General features: G+C 41.9%; 1 protein-coding gene across 1 annotated transcript; it reads left to right on the top strand.

Annotated features, from left to right (window-relative positions):
• Nucleotides 1-4,665: 4,665 nt before the first annotated feature.
• LOC126260226 (uncharacterized) lies at nucleotides 4,666-24,831 on the top strand. The gene is made up of 3 exons (XM_049957529.1): nucleotides 4,666-4,776; nucleotides 12,810-12,962; nucleotides 24,598-24,831. Exons 1-3 carry the CDS (start codon nucleotides 4,741-4,743, stop codon nucleotides 24,727-24,729), a joined length of 321 nt encoding a protein of 106 aa, XP_049813486.1. The 5' UTR covers nucleotides 4,666-4,740; the 3' UTR covers nucleotides 24,730-24,831.
• Nucleotides 24,832-26,394: the final 1,563 nt, after the last annotated feature.

Genomic DNA, 26,394 nt, shown 5'->3' with positions numbered 1-26,394 from the left:
TGTTTTAAAACGAGTTCTTGTCAGTAACGGACCCATATCTTTGCAGTAAACTATACATATACATCAAGCGTATGATTTACCTTGTCTTTTACGTGAATAAACAAACAAAAATTACAGAACTGAAAAGAAAGTAGTGATGAATATCGGTATATCCAATGTAAGGTACAGTACATAGCACAAATAAGTTCATCTGTTCCCTGTTCCATATGCATGTGAAGCGAAAGTGACAATCGTTCTCTTCGTAATGATTGGAATATTGATTGTATTGTTCTCATGGTTTCCAAGAGGAGTATACCAGGGAGGCAGTACTATTGTTTTACAGTAGCGTACATCTGAAATACTAGTTCCTACAAAGTTTTGGGAGAACGTCACCTTTCTTCTTAAGAACCTAATTTAAAAAAAATCGGTAACTCATTAACAGTTCAGTATGAACGAAACTGAATAGTTACTGTCATAGAAACACGTCTCTAGACGTCTTGTTGCAGGAATATTTGACGATAAACCCTAACATGAAAATACTGAAGAATATTCCACAATAGAGCTTCATTAGCAACGTCTCTAGTACAAGAGATACAAATTTCCAAACATCAATAAATCTGTCTTACATTAACCAACCATATGATTCAATGTGCTCATTCTAATTTATATGGCTTTATGTGAATGTGATTATCGAAATATCTTTCATCAATTTGACAGAATACAGAGGTATTCCATTCTGCTGTAGTTTGATACGTCGTTTCTATTTCCTCCTGCTTGTACGACTTGAGTTACATTTATCCACATTTAAGACGAACTGTCATTTGCTACGCTAAATGAAATGACTAAATCTCGGTGGAATGTTTTAGTTGGCTAACAATAACTTTAGCAAATAACGTCTTCTGCGACCACAAAGAGTGCTGCTCGCGTTACGTATGCCCTGAGAACATGAGTGGTCCAGCGACATTTCCTAGAATATATTACTTTTAGTTCTTCTGTCAAGAACTCCCACAGTCGCTCGTATATTTAAGAAGACACTCCTCACTTAATATCTGTTGTCAGATGCATACAGAAGAATTAAGTGAGCATTCGGATTCGTATAACAGAAATTTTGTCATCATGCATTGCCTCTGAATTCGTTACTTTATGGTACTTAACTGTGAAAAATAATTGTTCCTCCTCCTACATATTTCGATTTACATCTGTTGCAGCAACAATTATTTCCCATTGCTGTACAAATAAACATGTAACAACAGGACAAATACGAGTAAGACCAGGTCCATACATTCGAGCCAATATAGGCGCCAACAGTGTTCAAAAAATGGTTCAAATGGCTCTGAGTACTTTGGGACTCAACTTCTGAGGTCATTAGTCCCCTAGAACTTAGAACTAGTCAAACCTAACCAACCTAAGGACATCCACACTCATCCATGCCCGAGGCAGGATTCGAACCTGCGACCGTAGCGGTCTTGCGGTTCCAGACTGCAGCGCCGAGAACCGCACGGCCACTTCGGCCGGCGCCAACGTGTGGATCTATGAAATAGCTTTGGAATCAACGTTGGCCCCGCTGTTTGTACGACTCCGTTGCTTGTCGGTATTTCGACCAAACATCAAAGGACACTGGACCAATATCAACAGCCGACCACACAGTGGTACCAACATTGTTTTCTGTGTTTGCCATATCGAAACCGATTTTGTCCGTTCGTTCGTCGTCTTCGTACTTATCTTGGCTACAATAATGTGTTCACTATGCTGTTCGTAGTAGCTTATCGGCGCTCCTATTTTTAATTCATTATTAAACCTACTCCTGCATTACCGTTATTTGATTTTGTATTTATGACCCTGTATTCACCTGACCAGAAGTCTTGTTCCTCCTGCCACCGAACTTTACTAATTCCCAATGTATTTAACTTCAGCCTTTCGCTATCAATCGAAAACATTTCCAGTAAATGGCTGCTGCCTCTAGGAACGAAGGGCTGGGTATGATAGTTCAATGCGAACACTTATTTACAGAAAGTATAATAAATCAGCGACCTCTCAGTTTTTGTAGTAAATTAGTGACAGTTTATACCTATGATTTGGACTGTGGCTAAAAACGTGGATATAATCCTCTCCTTGAGCTATTCTCTTTTGACTTCGCTATTTGTGGAACTTTTTTTCTCTTTAGTCGACGGTACAAGTGTTTTTACATAGGTTTCATCGAACTAAACTCTTGTGACGGACCTCCGCTTTAAACCGGATTTGTCGAATGGTGATGTCTCAGTGAAATAATCTCTGCTTACCTCATGGAATAAATGAAAGCATCATCAGTTTGGTGCTATTTTCTCAACAAAGTATGCAGAGTAATTTGACTGAACAGTTGTACATTGGTAGGTAGGGGCATCGTTTCCAGTCTTTCTAGCATTGCTGGTAACTACTGCGGTCCATCTCGGCGGCTACCCCCCCCCCCCCCCCCCCTCCCTTGTGCATATCGACTACGCCATTTCTAGTAGCAACGAAAAATAACTCGAAATCACTTCTGGCAACGTGGTTTGGGTGAACATAGAAATGTTCTTTTCTGTAAAAAGATGGATGCGAAGGATTTGGGACAGAGAGCACAGTGTTCCCAAATCAGTCCTTCTCTAATGCCGTCGGGCACTTTTCTTAAAAGAATTTGGTTGAAAGTATTTTATGCAGGAAAAATAAAAAAAATGCTGAAGAATAAATTACTCATTGATAATTATCAACAAAAGTGGGGAAACATGGGCTGTTGTGGATTCGTATGATATTGCAGTGCCAGTTTTGTTAAAAAGAACGACGCGGTGTTCCTTCGGATATGCATGCCACAACAACAGTTGTTATGAAGTACATGAAATGCAGCCGTAGATGCGAATACGAACAACAGTCATCTATATAAGGGAATGACGAGTGTGAAAATTTGTGCCAGATCGAGATCGAACCTGTATTTCTTTCTTTACGCGAGCAGTCTCCTTAACCGCTTTGGTCCTCCGTGCACGACTCACGGCCAGATCCAAACATCCATATTTTGTCGTTCGTGATACATAACAACTTGCACTCGCACACATTATGCAGTTCGTATACAGGGGTGGACATTTTAATTGGAAATGGCTGCCTGTGTTGTATAGAAGTATGACGTAACGTTCCTTCGGGAATGCATACATTTGCTCATCGGCAAAAATATTCATTGTCGTCATTCCCTTATACAGCTGATGGTTGTTCGTATTCGCAACTGCGAATACATTTCTTGTATTGTGGATTCTGTTCACAATGTCAAGGAAGACATTCTTCTCATTATCTTATTATTCAATAGGTTTTTTTTTTACCCATCTTGAGGGAGACCTTCCTTTGATTTGTCTTTCGCTTGCAAATAATCTACCGACTGAGCTGTTCATGCACGACCCACGCCCCACGAAAGGCTAAGCTTTCGAGTTCGAGTCCTGGTCCGGTGCAAAGTTTTAATCTTCCCCGAAGTTCAATAAAAAAATGGTTCAAATGCCTCTAAGCACTATGGGACTTAACATCTGAGGTCATCAGTCCCCTAGAACGTCGAACTACTTAAACCTAACTAACCTAAAGACATCACGCACATCCATGCCCCAGGCAGGATTCGAACCTGCGACCTTAGCAGTAGCGCGGTTCCATACTGAAGCGCCTAGAACCACAAGGCCACAGCGGCCGGCGAAGTTCAATCCCGTACATTCCTCTGCAGAGTGAAAATTCAACCTTCAAACAATCCCCTAGGTTGTGGCTAAGCCGTTTTCTTCGCACTGTCTTTTCTTCCAGGAGTGCCGGTCCCGCTAAGTATGAAGGAGGACTTTTGTGAAGTTTGGAAAGAAAGGAGCATTAGCGGAATTAAAGCTGTGAAGGTGTGAAGTCAAGTTTCAGGAAAGAAAACATCGGACGAAATCATCTTCTATGACCAGCTGCGACGGTAATGTGCTGAACTGATCAATACTAAAACATTGTTTCGTACTGTATAACGGTTTAATACTATGTTAGGCACACAATTAGCGAAGAAAATGTGCTTTGCCAAAAGCGAATTACCGTGGCAAAAGCGGCTCTGAAAAATTGTTTGAAGGTAATATTCCTGCTGATGGCACCAGATAAAATGCTTTATCGTGGCATTTGTGAAAAAAATTAACTTTGGGACACATAATAAACATACAGCTGAACGAACTATGTGCACGTGAAACAAATATGAAATAAAATTTTCTATCACAGTACTTTCTAGGTACAGAGCGATGCAGCCATATTACACTGATATCATTATCACATCTCATTTGATCAATTTCCGAAGGAGCTTTGTTTATTGCAAAGCCAGCATGATACTACAGTATATGCAAAGGGAACAAACGGTTGACTGGTAAAGTAATAATAAATAAAACGGCGAAAGAGTGTCGAGTAATAACTGGAGTGATGCTAATAACACAACTCTTCGAATTTTCGTTTGTGCAAGAGGCCTGCTTGAGATTCACAAAACATTGCATGTCAGTTGAATGTCTCATGTGCTGAAGCCATATAAATCACTACTGTAGACTGGTTTATTCCACATAATAAATTTCCGTTTATAAACCTAAGCAGACTTTCGTAAATCCCGTCCTCCTCGTACTGCATCAACAGCTTCGATAACGTTGTCAAAACTTCAAAACTGTTGTGCAGTGATTCCACTGATACCAACACAATCTCGTGGATATTGATAAACTCAAGGCTAATCATAAGTATTCAATCAGCTGGACCGAAACATCCGAAGTCATTCACGCTAACATGGCGCTGGCGACAGCTGTACAGATTGCGTTACTGGTAAGTGAAGTTTATATCTTGTTACGCTGCAACTCTTTGCTAACATCTAAGGCAAATAGAAAGTTACACCAATGCGAGAGGACTAGATTTATCCTTTATTAAGAGAACCATCATGACAAACATCTAACTTGTGGCAGGGGGAAGTATCCTATGGTTCGCATGTTGCATAATTACTACACAGGGCTGTCACAAACAGTCTGAAAAGTTTGTAAGTATGTTGCAGGATAGGTTGAGTTAAAAAAATTATTTTTAAGAGAAAAATTCTATATTGTATCTGATTCGAGTTATATAGCATTGACGTTCGCCGTTCAAGTTGTCGTATACGCAAATTCAAACACTTGGGCGCGCTAGAATGCTGTAAAGCACAGATATCACTGGGTGTGATTTTTTCGGAAATGAGAAACTGAAGCTAGATGAGCAAAAGCTACGTTTGCACGGTCTGAGAAAAGCATACGAAGAACACTTTTCGCGATGCCATCTCTGGCAGGCTGCTTGAATTTGCATCCACGACAACCTGACTGGCTGACTTCAATGCCACATAACTCGACAATGGTGCAATGTATCGAGTTTTTTTCTCGAGTATTATTTCTCAGCACAACCTCCCCTGCAATACCCTTACAAACTTTTTAGACTTTTTCCATTCATAATGAGATAATACGTTTCATAGGGAGGCAGCTACCCTAACGCAATCCCACTCATATGAATATACTGCATCTTTTGTTTTTAGACACTTTTTAGCAGGCAATCTGTTGGAATAAATGCACAAACACAATCGGAGCAAGAGGCCAAGGTACGTTACAATAGATGGTAGTTTACTTAAAATGAATTATTGAAAACAGCGACATGAGCATTTTTTCAAACAAGAGTGCTACACAAAATTTTATTCCAGAGTTCTATTCCACAGATCAAATGTTAGCGTTTGATAATCATAACAACAGTATTCCATTCAATGTTTATTTTTGTAATATTATAGTAACTTTCGCTTCTTTGTGTGTCTAACAGTACCAATATCACTTCGACCCTGTTGAGTCAATATCTTACAAACTTGTTTCACATAAACATTCAAGTGGTCTACTTACATTGGTCTTCACCTTGATTTAAGAAAACGATAACTAACAATTGAGTTTCAAGTTATCTAGTAATTGTGAATTACAGACGGCCATGTATGCCATATTTGTATTATGTGTAGCTGTCAGTGTGTTTGCATGACATATTTTATGTTGACAAGATATATTGGATCCTTTTTATGAAGTAATTTTACTGCAACAGTCATTTGTTATTAACATTTTATCACCCCGATGCGTATTGGCAGCAAGCTGCCATAATCAAGTGCATTTACATTTACTTTTACATTGGAATTAATATGAAGTGGGGTGAGTTTTCTTTGGTGTGTGTGCCAGTGAGGTTACGTATCGAAAAAGCGCCTCCGCAGGAGGATAAATATGTCAGTGTACATTATGTGATAAGCATGACTGTTCATTTTGTTATCGCATTTACTTAAATTTTTGTTGATAATTTCGCTGTCTGGGACACAGAGCACAGTAACAAATATATCACAACGTAACACTTTTACAATCATTTGTTTACTTCAATCCAAAGAGTCTTAAAATCTAAGATAGTTTAGTTTCTGCTGCCAAAACAGTCGTGTACAGTGAAGAGAATTTTGTATCAAGATGTATTTATGTCATGGCACAAATTGAGTAGCTGCTGAAAATAACATTTTCAATGAAATAGGCCTTCAGCACTGGAGAAGTTTTTAAGGAAGTTAATATTATTACTTTCAAGTTGATCACTTAGCAACATGTCTCCATGTACTGTGGCATGAGTGAATATTTACAATTCTTAATTTAAGTCCTTTTGGTGCCTAGTGCCCATTTTATTAACGTACGAAGATCAGGTGCAATGTCATGAAATGGGCGGCCTTTTCTTTATGTCTGTGACTGACGCTGATTTATTATAGTTGTTAGTGTGATAGGCATTTACATGTTCGTTGTATCTTTTTTGGAAGTCTCTCCCAGTGTGGCTTACGTAGAGGGCTTTGCAGATACTACATACTGTTTTATGAATGGCTGATTCTAAGTTTTTATCTGCATGTATGTTAATGCTGTGTCTCAATGTGCGTTGCAGTTCATTAAGATCCATATGACATGGATAAGTTTAATGTTGGGTCCATTGAAATTCTAATAGAATGTCAGGGCAATAAACACATAGAGTATCCAGAGTTCTTTATTTGACTCGTTGGTGATACCAACTAAATCAACATGAAAACCTGAAGAGAAGCACTTGAAGATACGACAACGATCAGAAAGATTTAAAAGATAAGTATTATACCCACAAAAACCGTAGCTTTGTCGCTCTTCAATTTTATGTTCCGCTTTGGGATTACGAGCATTAATTATATCTGACTCCCACTTGTTTTCAAAGTGTCACATATTTTCTATTTCAATTGTAAAGTAATATGAGGCAATATAATTTCTTTTATTTTTTTCATTTTACACGTCTAATTCTTTAAGACCAAATTGAGGAGCAAATCTCCAAAGACATGTAACGTATCAGCATGAAATTGCAACATAAAAGTAATTACAGATAAAATAAAATGTTTATGAAACCAAAAAAAACAGCCAAAAGTTTATGCAATATAACGCAGGAACCAGGTTAGTTTTTCAAGGAACTCCTCGACAGAATAGAAGGAGTGACCCATGAGGAAACTCTTGAGCTTCTATTTGAAAGCACATGGATTGCTGCTAAGATTTTTGAATTCTTGTGGTAGCTTATTGAAAACGGATGCAGCAGTATACTCCAAACCTTTCTGCACAAGACTCAAGGAAGTGTGTTCCAAATGCAGATTGGATTTCTGCCCAGTGTTAACTGAGTGAAAGCTGCTAATTCCTGGGAATAAGCTGGTACTGTTAACAAGAAACGAAAATATAAAAATATATTTATTGAGAGGCTAATGTCAGAATAACCAGACTACTGAACAGAGGCTCACAAGAGGTTCACGAACTGACACCAATTATTGCCCGAACTGCCCGTTTCTGAGGCAAAAATATCTATTGAGAATGGGAAGAGTTGCCCCAAAATATAATACCATACATCATAAGAGAATGAAAATGTGCAAAGTAGAATACTTTTCGTGTCGAACTATCACTTTCTTCAGGTACCGATCAAATAGTAAAAATGGAAACATTAAGTCCTTGGTAATGATTCTGAATGTGGGCTTTCCACTACGGTTCACTGTCTATCTGAACATCAAGAAATACGAACTGTTCAGTTTCACTAATCATAAGCCCATTGTGTGAAATAAAAATGTCGGGTTTTGTTGAATTTTGTGTTAGATAATGTAAAAACGGAGCGTTGCTGTGATTTAGCGCTAATTTATTTTCCACAAGCCATGAAATTTTGAACTGCACTATTTGAAACAGTGCCAGTGTTGCACACGGCATCCTTTACTACTAAGCTAGTGTCACCAGCAAACAGAAATCCTCTGTAATACTAGAGGGCATATCATTTACATAAATAAGGAACAGGAGAGGTCCCAGCATTGATCCCTGGGCCACCCCTCATTTGACCATGCCCCACTAAGACCTAATATCATAACCAATCTCAACACTATGGATAATGACCTTTTGCTGCCTGTTGTTAAAGTAGGATGTGAAGCAGTTGTGAGTTACTCCCCGTATTCCGTAATGGTCGAACTTTTGGAGCAATATTTTGTGATCAACACAATCAAACGCCTTAGTTAAATGAAAAAAGATGCCTAGCGATCGAAAACTTTAGTTTAATTCATCCAGTACCTCACAGAGAAAAGAGAATAAAGCAATTTCAGTTGTTAAACCACTTCTAAAACCGAAATGTAGATATGATAGCAAATTATGTGAAATAAAATAATCAATTATCCTTACATACACGGCGTTTCCAATAACTTTAGCAAACACTGATGGCATAGCAATACGTCTAAAATTGTCTTCGTTATCCCTTTGTCCCTTTTTATAAAGCGGCTTTACTAATGAATAGTTTAATCGTTCAGGATACTGACCGTTCTTAAAGGAAAAATTACAAGTGTGGCTAAGTACAGGGCTAACGTCCGCAGTGCGGCACTTCAATATTCTGCTAGGCACTCCATCATATCCATGAGAGTCCTTAGTGTTCAGTGATTCAATTATTGAGTCGATCTCCCCATTGCCAGTGTCACAGAGGAGTATTTCAGACACCATTCTCGGAAAGGCATTTTCCAAGAGAGTTATAAGATTCCCTGGAGAAATGAAGTTTTTGTTTAATTCACCAGCAATTCTCAGAAAGTGATTGTTAAATACTGTACATATGTCTGACTTATCAGTAACAGAAATATTTGTACTACGAACTAACTTTATATCGTCGACCTTGTGCTGCTGACCAGAGACTTCCTTAATGACTGACCATATGGTTTTAATTTTATCCTGTGAATTAGCTACTCTATTTGCGTATCACGTATTCTTCGCCTTCATAAAATTTTTTTAAGAACCTTACAGTACTGTTTGTAATGGGCTACTGAAGCTCGACTGAGATTACTTCTAAAATTTTGATATAATTCCCACTTTGTTCGACATGATACCCTTATCCCAGTAATCAGCCACCCAGGCTGCCTTTTACTGCTAGTACCCTGTTTATAACGTTCTAATGGAAATCAACTTTCAAAGAGGATGATAAATGTATTTGTCATCTATGTTATTGACCCTGTAAATAGCCTGCCACTCTTGTTGCTTAAAGAGGTTTAAAAAACTCACTATTACCGTTGGATTGGCTTTCCTACATAGTTTGAAATTGTATATAACGGTTGTTTGAGTAGAAAAATCTTCTAGTATTAAAATTTGTGCATCGTGGTCTGAAAGGCGTTTTCCCTTTTATTAAAAGAATGGCAATCTAGTAATGAAGAATGAATAAAAATATTGTCTGTGGCTGTGCTGCTGTTCACCTGCTTGCTGGTTGGAAAAAACACATTCTGCATCAGATCATATCAATTTAGAAGATCTTTTAACATCCTTTTTCTTGCACAACCACATACAAAATTAGTATTGAAGTCACCACGTATAATTACTTTCTGGTACTTCCTATAACGTGAACCAAGGAACCTCTGTAGCGTGAGGAGAAATGCTCTGAAGTGAATAGGAGACCTATAAACAACAACAATTAGAAGTTTAGTTTTACTAAATTCAACTGCCCTTGCACAACATTCAAATACCTGTTCAGTGCAATGCCGAGATACGTCTACGGACTCAAATGGAATACTGTTTTTTACGTACATAGCAAATCCGCCACTGCGCAAAGAACTCCCTGAAAAACAGCCAGCTAATCTGTAGCCTGGTAAAGGAAGCCTCTGAATTGTCAAATTACGAGTATTTAAGTGGTGCCCTGATACAGCAATAATGCCAGTGTCAATATCTACAAGCAATTCACTAACGTTATCTTTAATACCACTTATATTTTGATGAAATATACTAATTCCTTCACTACTTGTATATCTAGTCTCCTTTGAAGGTGATTCCTTTGTTAGAGGGACTTCCTTTAAGAAGGGATACCTCTCAGCTGTCTTCAATCTAAAAAAGGTGCAGCTCTAGCACCAACTACCACATGAATTTTCCCATGAGTCGTCCCACCACCTCCCACTACACTGTCACCTAAAAGCTTTGCGAGCCTCCCCTTCCTATACCTATTCAGGTGCAGTCCATGCCTAGTGAAGCCCGATCTACTGATAGACACAACTGGCACCACTGCAATGTGAGCCATGTCCTCCACCATCAGCGCTTTCTCCAGCCCATGTTAACACATGTAACAGCAGCATTAAGATGAGGCCGATCATAACGCTGAAACAGCTGCACGAACTGCACAGTAGTGCTACCAGTTTGAGTAGCTATCTTTACCAGGCAAGCACCTACATCACACTTTTCGTCCCTGTCAAGACTATCTAAGCTCCACCCGCAATTACTACCTGATCATCTTTCGTAAAATTACTACTTAACTCCCCTATGTTGTCAGTTACCTGACCCAACGATGCACTAGGCTTCACAATGCTTGTGACCTGGTACTCACTATCCAACACTTCCTGTAACTGCTGGCCCACACCTCTGCCATGCGACTACCTAGCAGCAGAACCTTCTTTTTTCTATTATAATTTGCAACTGACTTAGGGTTCCTAACTGCTGAGGACTACTGTATGTTTCCTACAACTACAGATACAAAAGGCTCCTCTCCATTAAACTCTGACAGTTGCTCAAATCTGTTGGTTACACGCAAAGTACAACTGTCTAAATATCTCCTTCTCCTAGCTGCTTTTTTAACAATTGCCAGTTGAGTATGTAATTAGTGTGTGTACAATCCAGTGTAAGGTATGTGCTGAGATTCGATCAGGATAGAGCCAGTGAAAAATGTCGATAGTTCCCTACCGCAAGGTTCGAGTAGTAAGATCTTTGACAGCTAACAGAGCTAGGTGCACGCGGTAAAAGTTTGAGTAGTGGTGAGGAGATGCGCACAGACAGCAGAAGTGTTTCGAGTCGGAGCTAGATGCCTGCAGGAGGCAGCCAGGTCGTGACAGCATCAAAGTAAGAATTGGCGCTACGCACATAATAAGCTATATATTGAGCGAAACTCGGCACATACCTGGGGAAACTACAAAGAATAATTAATAAAATAGGTTTTCTTTGGTTAAGTAATGTCTAAATGCTAGATAGAAATCCCATTTTTGATGCAATAAGCGTTTTGTGAAACTTTCTCGTAAATCCATGCAATAGAAGTTTTTTTAGTTTTTCACATGTGCCTTAAAAGTTTGAACAATAAATATTTTTTAGATAAAATTAGAGTTTGATCTCACACCTTATGTCGTTCTCCGCATCCTGTGCTTGCACTGAACCGAAAGGTACATTAAAGTAAAGTTCCCAGGAGTAAAGCCAATAATTTCATTTATCAGAGTAAAATAATCTAAATGCCATTGCACAGTTGGCAAATTATTCAGATCAGGACAGAATTTTTATTAAGTAACGAACAGGGCCAAAATGAGTAAAGTTATCTAGAATGACGACTTTATGCCATTGCACTACGGCTGAGTTGAATATATGTTTTATTATCGGCTCAACGGGAAGGAGGGCACGAGCTAAGTCCACAGACGCAGTCAGATGCAGGTTGGTGACTTTCATTTATTTTTACCACTAAACTTTCATGCAGTCAGATGTGTATTTTGAGTATTAATTTTCCAACAATATTTTCATGACCGAGCGAGGTGGCGCAGTGGTTAGCACACTGGACTCGCATTCGGGAGGACGACGGTTCAATCCCGTCTCCAGCCATCATGATTTAGGTTTTCCGTGATTTCCCTAAATCGTTTCAGGCAAATGCCGGGATGGTTCCTTTGAAAGGGCACGGCCGATTTCCTTCCCCATCCTTCCCTAACCCGAGCTTGCGCTCCGTCTCTAATGACCTCGTTGTCGACGGGACGTTAAACAACACTAACCTAACCTAACCTAATATTTTCATGCAGTCAGATAAAGTTCAGTTTGCCCGCATCTCGTGGTCGTGCGGTAGCGTTCTCGCTTCCCACGCCCGGGTTCCCGGGTTCGATTCCCGGCGGGGTCAGGGATTTTCTCTGCCTCGTGATGGCTGGGTGTTGTGTGATGTCCTTAGGTTACTTAGGTTTAAGTAGTTCTAAGTTCTAGGGGACTGATGACCATAGATGTTAAGTCCCATAGTGCTCAGAGCCATTTGAACCATAAAGTTCAGTTCAGTTAAATACGCAGTCAGATGCAAGTTTTATTAAAGACTAAAGTAGTCATATGCAGTTCAGTCTAGTTTAAATAGAGAACTTTTATTAAAAACACTTTCGCCAGTTAAATGTGGCTTAAAGCATAGCCAATATGCAAGCTGTGCAATATTTTTGTTCCAACGACCGGTAATATAAAGTTTCCGGAATCGCACTTCGAGTATCATTTCGATGACAGAACTGTGAGACACACTGGAACTGCTGTGGATTGTTGTGAAACACTGTGTAGAGCTCATACGTTTCCCAGTTGCAGCTGCTGAGTGCCGTCCACACCAGTCCGGCAGTCACCACGCCAGAGGTGTCTCCGTGGGCAATCACCACGCCGGAGCTGTCCACCGTCAGCCCGTGGGCAATCTGCACGGCACCTAATGAGACTATCTGCACCAGCGACTGCTCGCAGGTGAGTTTGCTGTTTCCGACGGGTTTTAGATGGTCAAGGCTCGTGCAAAGTAAATTGGCCAATGAGTAGAGATACTGGGCTGCTGTGTAAGTTCGTAGCGTTTTTCCATAAGATTAATAAATAAAAAGGGTACACAGAACTAAATCCTTAGCCATCAGTAATGGCTTCTCCTTCACTAATTACAAGTCTTCAAACCCTGGGATAACTTTTCGAGTCCGCGACTGTAGAAATCACATGGTTTTGAGACGAAACACTCGTTGAGACATGTTCGGAGGGCATTTTCATCCAGAAAATAAATTCTTTGGTGATTGCTCGATAGAAAGCGAAAAACTCGTTGAGCCACGTTCGGAGGGCATTTTCATCTAGAAAGGAAATTCTTTGGAGATGCTCGATAGAGAACGTAGAAGATGAAAATCTGAGGGCGCAAGACCAGGTGAATAACCAGCCAAAGTCCTGTATTCTGTTTTTTGTCAGTCTGTCAGAATGCGGGCGGATGTTGTGGAGAAGCATCACTTCACGCAGTCATCCTGGTCGTTGTTCTTGGTTTGCTTCTGCAAAGACGTCTCAGTTATTGACCTTAAATGTCAGCTGTGATGATTATACGTCAGGGCAGCAAGTCGTAGTACACTACGCTATCACTGTTCCACCAGACGAATAACATTACCTTTTGTGGATGCTCCCGTCTTTGTACAGGGAGTTGCTACTTTGTTTGGGATTAACCATTCCTTTCTTTTCCTTTTGTTAGCATAAAGACACCATTTCTCTACACTAGAAGCGACACAGAATGGGAATGGTCGGTATTGTTCAAGAGCCAAGTGATAACGAGCAAGTAGAGATGCACATATTGACACCTGCTGATTTTTGTGATTTTGGCTTAGAGCATGCGGTACACCTGATTCTTGAACCTTCCCCAGTGCAACCAAATGTCGCACGGTGGTGGAATGATCATGGTTCACCACATCTCAAAGTTCTCCAGTGCGTTTAAACCACCATAAAACCCAAAAGGTCTTCCTGAACGTGGAGAGTCATTTATGTCAAAACGATCCTCCTTAAACGCACAAAACCATTTCTTTTGCCGTGCTTTGTTAAGTGGTATTGTTCTCATACACGGCGCAAATGTTTATGACTGCCTCCATTGCTTTCACCCCTCTATTGAACTCAAACGGAAAAATAAGTCGGAAATGTTCCGATTTCTCCACTTGGCATTCCATTTTCTAGCGTCGACAGCTCCACTCATCATCTCCAAATGAGAAAATGACAATATGTAAACTCAAATAGCAACAGTGAACTACAAATAAAAAAAATGAAACTCCATAAACGAACCTATAGCCGGCCGGTGTGGCCCAGCGGTTCTAGGCGCTTCAGTCCGGAACCGCGCTGCTGCTAAGGTCGGAGGTTCGAATCCTGCCTCGGGCATGGATGTCATTAGGTTAGTTAGGTTTAAGTAGTTCTAAGTCTAGGGGACTGATGACCTCAGATGTTAAGTCTTATAATGCTCAGAGCCATTGGGACCATTTGAAATAAACCTATAGCAAACGGAATACCAAAATGGAAAACGAAAACGCTACTTGTGCTCTAACCTAATACATTCTCGACCTGGGCGCAGTTCCAGCCTGTTCCTCTGTGTCAAAGAGGCGACCACGCCAGTTGCCTGTCGCCTGCTGCGCCGTGTTCTTCACGCATTAGGAGTGGCCACCGCAATTATCGGTACGATGACGGTATTGATTTTGAAATTCTATGTTTTTCAGATCATTAGTATACCTATATACCCTGTTAGTACGATCTTTAAGAGACTCGATAGCTGTAGATTATAAGTTCTGCGAGACAAGCATTTTTGCGAAGCGTTCAGCTGTGGAGCTCTACCTCCCTATGGAACGATGGCTGTTAGCAGAGGGATCCCACCACTACATCTGCATACGTACGTACTTCGAAAGACATCGTACGGTGCATGGCGGAGGATACCATGTACCACTAACAGTAATTTCCTTTCCCGTTCCACAGCCAAATATAGCGAGGGAAAGACGACTGTCTATAAGCGTCTGTACGGGCCCTAATTCGGCTCATATTACCTTCGTTGTCTTTAAGGGAAATGTACATTGGTGGTTGTAGAACCGTTCTGCAATCGACCTAAAATGCCAGTTCTCTTAATTCCCGCAATAGTGTCTAGTTAAAAGGACGTCGCTTTCCCTGAAGGGATTCCCATTTAAGTTCATTAAATATCTCCGTAAAAATTGCATGCTAATCGAACCTACCGGTAATAAATCTATCAGCTTGCCTCTGAAGTGCTTCGATGTCTTCCTTTAATCCGAACTGGTGGGAATCCCAAACACTCGAGCAGTACTCAAGAATGGATAGCTGTAGGATTCCGTATGCTGTCTCGTTTACAGATGAGCTACACTTTTCCAAAATTCTCCCAATAAACCAAAGTCGACCGTTGACCTTCCCTACTATGAAGCTGATGTGCTCGTTCCATTTCATATCGCTTTGCAACGTTACGCCGAGATATTTAATCGATGTGACTGTGCAAATCGGCACACTAACAATGTTGTATTCGAATGTTACAGCTTTTTTCTCTAATCATCAGCAGTGACACGTTTTTCTAGAGTTAGGCCCAGCTACAATTCAGCACATCAATTGAAAATTCTGTCGAAGTATCCTGTATGCTTCTACAGTTACTCAGCGATGACACCTTCCTATAGCCACAGCTTCGTCAGCAGACAGCAGTAAATTGTTGCTCATCCTTACTGACAGATCATTTTCGTATACAGAGAGTAAGAGCGGTCCTATCACACTTACCTCGGGAGCTTCTAACAATACCTTGCTTCTGATGAACACTCGTCGTCGATGTCTGCGTTCTGGGTTCTACTGCTTAAGAAGTCTTCGAACTACTCACATATCTGGGAATCTAATCCGAATGCTCGGACGTTCGGCAACAGTGTGAAGTGAGGCACCGTGTCAAATGCTTTTCGGAAATCAAAGGACATGGAATCTGCTTCCAGTTCTTCATCCATGGTTCCCAGGATATCACGTAAGGAAAGGACAAGCTGCGTTTTGCATGAGCGATACTTTCTAAGTCTGTGCTGATTCGTAGACAGAAGCTTTTCCGTCTCGCGAAGTTTTATTATATTCGAACTCAGAATGTGTCCAGGAATGCATGAGGACGACGATATTAAGGGTATTCGGCCCGTTGTTTTACCCTTCTGATGTACAGTAGTCACCTGTGCTTTTCTCCAGTCACCTGGGGCTTTGCACTAGTCGTTGTCTGCCCCCTTCTCATGACTGGAAAGCTTAGGACATACATCAAGTATGATTGAGCAGTTAACTGCGGTAACAGTTATGCTACTTTTTCTACTACATGCTTGAAAGAAAAGAGTGCTTCAAAAATAGAATAGGTATGTGAAACAGGAATCTGATATAAAACGATTATTAAATAATAACTTCATGTTATGAGTTTAATATCAAGATACATACTTACATTGCATAACGACATCACCAGCAGCAACAAAAGAAAATGACAAAAGAATGTGGCCGTAAACACTGCCATAACTTTACGTGTTTGTCGCCAGGTGTTGAAATGCCCACAGTCTACACTCATATGCGTTTGCAGTCGTCGCTCCAGGACTTTTGGGTTGACTGAAGAGGTACCTTACACATCATTGTACATGTTACTGAAATTCAACGTTTTAAATCCTTTTGGGCATCGAAACTTGTACATAGACTTCAGCCTTGAGCTTACAAAAAATGGCTCTGAGCGCTATGCGACTTAACTTCTGAGGTCATCAGTCGCCTAGAACTTAGAACTAATTAAACCTAACTAACCTAAGGACATCACACACATCCATGCCCGAGGCAGGATTCGAACCTGCGACCGTAGCGGTCGCTCGGTTCCAGACTGTAGCGCCTAGAACCGCACGGCCACTCCGGCCGGCCCCTGAGCTTACCCCAGAGAAAAAAAAAAAAAGTCTAGTGGCGTCGTATCTGGCGAACATGCGGGTCAACTTGTAACATCTTCACATCCAGGAAAGACGTGGGAGAGCGCTTTGTTTCTCTTACCCCTTAAGTTTTCCTCGATGAAATATGGTCAATCTCGTACTCTCCAATAATTGCACATCAAATGTTCACGCTCCACTGCCCCTGATGTTCAAGCTTGAACATCAAAACAAAGCGATGAAGTCCACGCGTCCTCTGCAGTACCGCTGGTTAATCTGCTAATGGCGTTACACATGGTGCCGATGCAAACTGTCTGAGCGGGAAATGCGAACAATAGTGGCCTGATTTATTCCACAGGCACTCGCAGTTCCTCTTGGGGTCACATAGAGATTGTCGTCAATTGTTGACACAACAACTACTTCATTCGCTCGTTTCAGGCTTGTTCCTTACAGTTTAAATAGTATTCCAGTGCTCTTAATATAGGAATACTGATATCTGGTTTCGCAGGACAGAGCGGATCAGGTTGTGGAAAGGGGTCAAGGTCAATTACTGTTAGTTATACAAGAACACACACAACTTTATTCCTCAAACCAATGCACGGATTTCTCTTTAAAACAGCAAAGATCAATTCACGGCTGAGGGCTCAAGTAACTTTTGCAGAACAAGTTTAAATGATTCCTTTCAAAACACCAGGATTTGGAGAAACGGCTGAAGGCCTTACTTAAGTAAAATTGCAATATCTTCTCGGCTATAGGCCGAAATAATATTTCAGATCACCTAAGGAAATTCTTTAAAAGCCAAGCATTTACCAATTCTGGCTAAAGGCCATAGTAAGAAAAATTCAAGTTAATTCTTCGGCTGAAAGCCCAATAAAATTTTTTTCTTTAGATAATAAAAAAGAGGCTTTAAAGATAAGCTTTTACACAATACAACAGAAAAACATCTTAAGAAAACTTGAAGTATCTTGTCGGCTGACGGCCCAAACAATTACTCAGGAATAATTAAAGACCACCTTAAGATAAACATTTACATAACACGACTGAAGCCCGTTTCAAGAATTCAAGATAATTAAAGAGAAACTTTACAGATAAAGATTTACATATCAAAGCCACAGCTTCTGAAACAAACACGGCTGAAGGTCTAAATACGCAGCAACAAGAATTGTAAATGAAACACGGCTGAAGGCCTAATCTTAAAATAGTTGACATGAAGTTCGGCGGAAGGCCATACATTAAACATAAAACAGACAACATTAATACACGGCTGAAGGCCGGGCACAGTACCTGCGACCAAATAAAATGACAATCACAAACAACAAACAGTGGTGCTCAGGAATGTTACAAGGGTCGGCCTAAGCACAGTTTATGTGACAGGCAGCCAAGCTTAACAGTAAACAATCGGGTGGCTACACGACCTAGGGACGGCTGAAGAACCAACCAACAGCCTGGTCAGTTTCCTTCCACCCGACACACTCGCTGCTCTATTACAACCGATCGACTGACTACTCCAGTACGCAGACAGTATTCATGTGCTCAGTGGAAATCACAGAAGCTACACACAGTTCGACGTAAACACACTTGCACAAGAACTCGAACAATCGTAAAAGCAATCACTGTGGGACAACAAGGACGAATCAATTCGACACACAGAGAGTTTCTACAAGCGGTCGGCGCCCAATACACGACGTCCGATAAGGCGACCGTCCGAACGACCAACCCAGGTCGTTCCCACTCAAGTTAGGTGTCGGCGACGGTCGGGCGAGTCTTGGCTGTCCGAAGCTGACTGCAGCTCCAACCCGACTCAACTCCATGTCCATCTGGAACTCGGAGACACGGCGACCCGGGCACACTGGCTCAGACCCATCCATGCAGAGGTAACTCTTGCCCATTGGCCACGACATCTCTGCACAAGGAAGGAACCGACCCACGTCCGGCAAGACGACCATCTGACGAGGCCCAGAAACGGTCAAAAGACTAAATAAACGTGGCCCGATGAGACGACCAACAGAACGACCGACCAACGGTCGTCCATCTCCACTCTCCTTCCACCGAACAGTTCATGTGTGTCGCCAGAGGCCGGCGAGCACTGGCTGTCCGCGCCTCACTGGCGCTCCGTCCCCGACTTCACTGCTGCTGCGTCCGGACTGAACTCCCAACCCAACTCCAGACACACGAAGACCCGGAAATACTATCGGTCACTCCAGAGACAGTCCGACAGTGCACTTATCGATAAGCGCTGCTACTGCCACTCATGAGCAGGTAAGGCAGGAAGTTAGTGACGTCAGTAAATGGAATAAGAAAACGAGGCGGCAGTACGGGAAGGGAAGATAACAAACAATAACGGGATGAACACGAGACGCGCACAGCTAAAATATTTTACACGTTCGCTGAATTGTTATTCTTGCTGGACGCATTATGGCGCGATGCCTTTAAGCGTAAAACTCAACTGTTCTTTTCGGGTTGCCTCTCTGATCTACATGAAGAAGTAGCATACCTAACTTCGCTTTGCTTCTGAAAGACGTTTACGAGGTGTGTGAGAAAAGTAATGTGACTGGTAACACTGCAAGGGATCTCGAAACGCTATTTTGTTCTGCTTGATTAGACCAGTGAGTTCATCCCTTCCAGATGCTCAGCCCGAGTTTCAGCGGAATTTAGAACAACGTTATGCAATCACGTTTTGTATTGACGTTGGGGAATCCGCGAGAGTGACCTTTGAAAAGTTGAATAAGGCCTATAGGGAACATTCCTTATTAAGAGCACAAGTTTTTCGCTTGCACAAATCATTTTTGGAAGACCGAGAACATTGAAGATGAATCTCGCTCATGGAGACCTTCAACTTAAAATACCGCCGAAAACATTGAACGTATGTGTGCTCTTGTGAGATAGACCAACGTTTAACAATAAGGGTGATGTGTAACCTGTTCAACTTAAACATCAGATTTTGACCGACTATTTGCACATACGAAAGGTGTGTGCCTAAATGAGGGCCGGCCAGAAATTCTGCACGCGTGCGGTGCTCCTGCACATGTGCAACTTCCGGGTCACAGCGTGCACGCCGCAGCCGTCAGCGTTCACGTAGTGCATGTTTCTACGCACAGATGTCGCTTTATCCACTTGCTGGGATACTCTGTACCAGCGCATTCTAGTGCTCTTTCCACAGCTTGCAAGCCAACCATGGGAAGGTATTTCGCGTATTAAACATTTAAAATACTGTCACAGTCTACTCATTGATACGTCTACTTTTATGTTAACAGTTTAACCCAGTAAGACAAGTAATACAGTTAACAACCGTGGGTTTTTATTAAGGCAGCTTGACTGACGGCACGCAAATACGCGTAATGTTTTTGATCTAGTATTTAAGAAAGAGAGCACTTAGCGACTTCCAACGAACCTTATTCATGATTTCAAATAACATTAAACTAATGCAAGGTTTCCTATAACTAATTATCGGTGCCCTCAGTTACACCCACATAATTTCTGTCTCAATGACCTCTGAACAGAATGATAACCGCAGACCTCTCGATGATCACCTGTTATTTCAATACCATTATTGCTGTATCTTTCATCAGTTCCGTCTGAAATATGCATAATAACCGACGATTAGATGAACGTTATGTTTTATCGACTTCAGCTGAGCGTAGCCCTTCACACATTAAAAAAACCCTAAATGTAAGTATACATTGGAACAATAGGTTTAATGACCAACTTTCCTGATAATAATGTAACATGGAGCAGAATGAGGCAATAATGCACAATTAGTAAACAATAATTTTTAATTATGAAAGGAATAAATCCAAACACGTTTATCACTGGTCATGAGAAATGATAATCGAGTTGATGTGTCTCATCCATTTTCTTAAGGACATTTAACTTTGCTTGCCGTTCTTCTCTGTTGAGTACACTACACTCGTCTTTGTGATATGTATTGTAGTGTCTTTGAATTGAAAACTTACGCTGGCCGCCTATTATTCCGCGGCACAGCAAACACTGTGAGTTTTCGCCAACGGCTACAAAAAAGAATTCCAATTCCCTGTCATTTTTAAACGACTGAGAAGATAGATCTCCGTCCTTTGCTTTTTCACAGTACCTGCCATTTCTCAGTACTTCTCTGTTAAGGTTAGGGTCGCCAGGGGTAAACGAAACTGGGTATGTTGCGTTCTTGCTTGTTCCACATAAACAGGGAAGTGGAGCCGCCGCCGTTCATTTAGGACACATGTCTAATAACAGATGTCGCTGCCGTTCGCTGTCGCACACGTGCGCACATGTGCAGCACTTCCGCACGGCCGGCCGGAGTGGCCGTGCGGTTAAAGGCGCTGCAGTCTGGAACCGCAAGACCGCTACGGTCGCAGGTTCGAATCCTGCCTCGGGCATGGTTGTTTGTGATGTCCTTAGGTTAGTTAGGTTTAACTAGTTCTAAGTTCTAGGGGACTAATGACCTCAGCAGTTGAGTCCCATAGTGCTCAGAGCCATTTGAACCATTTGAACTTCCGCACGTCTGCACACTGCAGCGTTTGGCCGGCCCTGGCCTAAATGGTGCCAAAAAAACCATACAACTGACGACAATTGAAGAAACGTGTGGCTTGATCTTCTTGAGAGGATTGCAAATGACCACGAATTGTTCAGCGTGTTATCACAAGTGATGAATCTTGTATTTTTTAGTACGACCATGAGACAAAACGGCAAAGTGAGGAATGGCACACTGAGACATCTCTTCGACTGAAAAAACTCGAGTGAGTTGACAGTTGGGGAAAAGTGCATAAGAGTTTGTTCCTCCAGTACAAACCGTCAACCAAGTGTTTTACAAAGATAACCTTGAAAGGCTCAGGATAAGAGTGAATCGAGTACGATCGGACACTGCAGATAAGTGGATGCTGCATCATGAAAACGCCCCATGTGACACAGCTACTTACACTACGCAACGTTTTACCTCAAAATCCATTTCCGTTTTTCCACAGTCGCCACCCTACCCCCTTCTCCCAATTCACCTGCTCTGAGTGCATGTGACTTTTTTCCTTCCTCTAAATTCCGAAACTAAAATATGTCTTAGACACGTCGACGTGTCAGGAATCAAACGATTGTGACCGATATGTTGATATGTTAAAAGCCATACCAGTTGTTGACGCCTTTCAGCGCTTCTACCAAGACTGGCAACGACGACTCCGCCGGTCCGAAGTGAACTACACTATGTGATCAAGAGTATCCGGGCAGCCCCAGGAACATACATTTGTCATATTAGGTGCAGTGTGCTGCCATCTACTGCCAGGTACTCTATATCAGTGACCTCAGTAGTCATTAGACATCGTGAGAGACCAGAATGGGGCGCTCCGTGGAACTCACGGACATCGAACGTGGTCAGGTGATTGGATGTCACTTGTGTCATACGTCTTTATAAGAGATTTCCCACTCCTAAACGTTCCTAGGTCCACTGTTTCCAATGTGACAGTGAAATGGAAACGTGAAGGGACACGTACAGCACAAAAGCGTACAGGCCGACCTCGTCTGTTGACTGACAGAGACCGCCGACGGGTGAAGAGGGTCGTAATGTGTAATAGGCAGACATCTATCCAGAACATCAAAAAGGAATTCCAAATTGCATCAGGATCCACTGCAAGTACTATGACAGGCGGGAGGTGAGAAAACTTGGATTTCATGGCCGAGCGGCTGCTCATAAGCCACACATCACGCCGGTAAATGACAAATGACGCCTCGCTTGGTGTAAGGAGTGTAAACATTGGACGATTGAACAGTGGAAAAACGTGGTGTGGAGTGACGAATCACGGTACACAATGTGACGATCCGATGGGAGTGGGTGGGTACGGTGAATGCCCGGTGAACGTCATCTGCCAACGTGTGTAGTGCCAACAGTAAAATTCGGTGGCGGTGGTGTTATAATGTGGCCTTGTTTTTCATGGAGGGGGCTTACATCCCTTGTTGTTTTACGTGGCACTGTCACAGCACAGGCCTACATAAATGTTTTATGCACCTTCTCGCTTCCCACTGTTGAAGAGCAATTCGGGGATGTCAATTGCATCTTTCAACACGATCGAGCACTTGTTTATAATACACGGCCTGTGGCGGAGTGGTTACACGTCAATAACATCCCTGTAATGGATTGGCCTGCACAGAGTCCTGACCTAAATCCTATAAAACACCTTTGGGGTGTTTTGGAACGCCGACTTCGTGCCAGGCCTCACCGACCGACATCTATACCTCTCCTGAGTGGAGCACTCCGTGAAGAATGGGCTGCCATTCCCTAAGAAACCTTCCAGCGCCTGTTTGAACGTATGCCTGCGAGAGTAGAAGCTACCATCATGGCTAAGGATGGGCCAACACCATATTGAACTCGAGCATTACCGATAGAGGTTGCCACAACTTGTAAGTCATTTTCAGCCAGGAGTCTGGATACTTTTGATCACATAGTATACTTCGAAGAGGGCAATATTGGTGTTTGGAGAACATAAAAACTTTCGTAGACAAAAATAAGTCTCATTAGTTTTCTCAGACACATCTTATGGTTTCAGACTAACCAGCACTCGACAAACCTGAGCGATGCAGGCAAAATGAAAGCTAGATTCCTCTGTGCCCCTTTTGTACCAGCATGGCGGCTGTGCCAGACACTGTTTCCACCTTATCCGTGGTGGGGCATTTCCATAATTGCGGATGAAATCACGAACTTCTGCCTAAGGCAGATATTGGCTTCATGTTTAAATGTGATAGATCTAAATTTATAAACTTTATAATTTTTACAGAACTGCTAATTGGATTTTGAAGACTGTAAAGCCATTGAATTAATCTCTTTCTCAACTACGACACTATAGTTTCTTTTAAAAAAATGAATTTAACACATATATCTGTACATTTAATTTAACTTCGGTTAGTGAGAACTCTCTCACAATTCATTTGGGTCAAAACAGAATCACGAATTCTTAAATGGTTCCGGAAAAATATGAGGTGAAAGACTTAGCTGAATCCCGACCCGTCAGACCCCATGTCTATAGGTACCATAAGGAAGAGCACCATTACAGAAGAAAAGAGATTAAGTGATGAGAGAGAGTATTCTGACTTCGATTGCTGTGCTCCTGCCCCTCGCCTTTTCTGTCAATCCACGCATCGTAGTTTTGGTCAGAAGTTCAAAACGTTTGCAATCCAGGCTATGATTTTTGTAGATGTTTGGAAGTGAATAAGTAAGTTTACTTAAATGCTGCTCTTTGTAGTCCGTAAGTGTAATGTTATAATTTTTATCCCTGAGACTCTGATGAAAAATTCCCAATTATATAGCCAAAGGAATGTTTGGTTTAAGGGGGCGGCAGATCACAGTGCAAAAGCACCAAAACACTGCGTACGAAATTTAAAATGATGATTTCTGATGTTGTCATAAGGTAAATTAAAAAAATGAAATTGATGAAACCTTAAGAACGATTTTTCTCGTGCTCCATTTCACCACGCTTCTATTAAGATCGTTACGTTAAGACGAAGACAGAAGTCTCTAACGAACTTGCTAACAATGTTTAGTTTCAGAATTCGTAGGGTGTATGCGCTCCACCAAATACGAAATACCCCTGCCATTTTTATTTATTTTTTAAAAAAGAGAGTTTTATATAAAGGAGATGATTGAAATAAGTGCTTCTATCAAACTAAGAATTGTCTGCTGTAATTTTTTTTAAATTTATTACACTTCATTATTGCATATTACTGTGTTTTTGCAGGTAATGATTTGTATAGGCGATCCTTCAACTGCGTACCTGCCTACGGTGGTGGAAACATGCGACTCCAGTACGAGGTGCAGCTCAGAGCAGGCCGCTTGCGTTGCAGAAGAGGACTCAGACTGTGCGGCATAATCGTCTTGCTGGAAATAATAATTGTCGAAAAAATAAATAAATCAAAGTTTTCACGAATATTAATCTTGAAGAAGATAGCGAATAAAAGTTCTTGAAGTTGAACGGCTGTAATTCAGATTGTATGAAAAAAATGTTGGTGCGAACTTAACTTCTTTCCGTTGTTCACCTGCAGTTGATTCTTCCTATATGTTTCTTAACTGAGGAAAGGCCAGAGAACACCAAGCATTTCTAATAACATGAAAGGTCAAAAAGTGATTCAGGTACACGCACATTTCGAACTCTGAATGTTGTTTATTTCTTGACTTGATGGTACATCACACAGCGCAGCTAAAAATCTTGCAGTGTATTGGCCCCCTCCCACAGTTTCTAGCGGGTGTTATACACGTTTGGTAACAATCAGAACACTATTACTTATAGTAACTTCGTTAATTACAATCAAAGAAGTTGATCTAAATTACAGAAAATTTTATCATTCGGTGATTACAATTGAAAGAAATGGAGTAGGATACAAGGTCAAATACACTACTGGCCATTAAAATTGCTACACCACGAAGATGACGTGCTACAGACGCGAAATTTAACCGACAGGAAGAAGATGCTGTGATATGCAAATGATTAGCTTTTCAGAGCATTCACACAAGGTTGGCGCCGGAGGCGAAACCTACAACGCGCTGACATGAGGAACGTTTCCAACTGATTTCTCATACACAAACAGCAGTTGACCGGAGTTGCCTGATGAAACGTTGTTGTGATGCCTCACGTTTCCGACATTGATAAAGGTCGGATTGTAGCCTATCGCGATTGCGGTTTATCGTATCGCGACATTGCTGCTCGCGTTCGTCGAGATCCAACGACTGTTAGCAGAATATGGAATCGGTGGGTTCAGGAGGGTAATACGGAACTCCGTGCGGGATCCCAACGGCCTCGTATCACATGCATCCTATCCGCATGGCTGTAACGGATCGTACAGCCACGTCTCGATCCCTGAGTCAACAGACGGGGACGTTTGCCAGACAACAACCATCTGCACGAACAGTTCGACGACGTTTGCAGCAGCATGGACTATCAGCTCGGAAACCATGGCTGCCGTTACCCTTGACGCTGCATCACAGGCAGGAGCGCCTGCGATGGTGTACTCAACGACGAACCTGGGTGCATAAATGGCAAAATGTCATTTCTTCCGATGAATCCAGGTTCTGTTTACAGCATCATGATGGTCGCATCCGTGTTTGGCGACATCGCGGTGAACGCACATTGGAAGCGTGTATTCGTCATCGCCATACTGCCGTATCACCCCGCGTGATGGTATGGGGAGCCATTGGTTACACGTCTCGGTCACCTCTTGTTCGCACTGATGGCACTTTGAACAGTGGACGTTACATTTCAGATGTGTTACGACCCGTGGCTCTACCCTTCATTAGATCCCAGCGAAACCATACATTTCAGCAGGATAATGCACGACCACATGTTGCAGGTCCTGTACGGGCCTTTCTGGATACAGAAAATGTTCGACTGCTACCCTGGCGAGCACATTCTCCAGATCTCTCACCAATTGAAAACGTCTGGTCAATGGTGGCCGAGCAACTGGCTCGTCACAGTACGCCAGTCACTACTCTTGATGAACTGTGGTATCGTGCTGAAGCTGCATGGGCAGCTGTACCTGTA

The sequence above is a fragment of the Schistocerca nitens genome, chromosome 5 (assembly GCF_023898315.1).
Source record: "Schistocerca nitens isolate TAMUIC-IGC-003100 chromosome 5, iqSchNite1.1, whole genome shotgun sequence".
Lineage (NCBI taxonomy): Eukaryota > Metazoa > Arthropoda > Insecta > Orthoptera > Acrididae > Schistocerca > Schistocerca nitens.
The sequence above is the reverse complement of the archived record's forward strand: the minus strand, read 5'-3'. Positions and strand labels throughout refer to the sequence as shown.

Coding starts and splice junctions, on each gene's coding strand:
- LOC126260226 (XM_049957529.1), top strand. CDS start 4,741: ATGGCGCTGGCGACAGCTGTACAGATTGCGTTACTG. Junction 4,777..12,809: donor CTGTACAGATTGCGTTACTG/GTAAGTGAAGTT, acceptor TACGTTTCCCAG/TTGCAGCTGCTGAGTGCCGT. Junction 12,963..24,597: donor GCACCAGCGACTGCTCGCAG/GTGAGTTTGCTG, acceptor GTGTTTTTGCAG/GTAATGATTTGTATAGGCGA.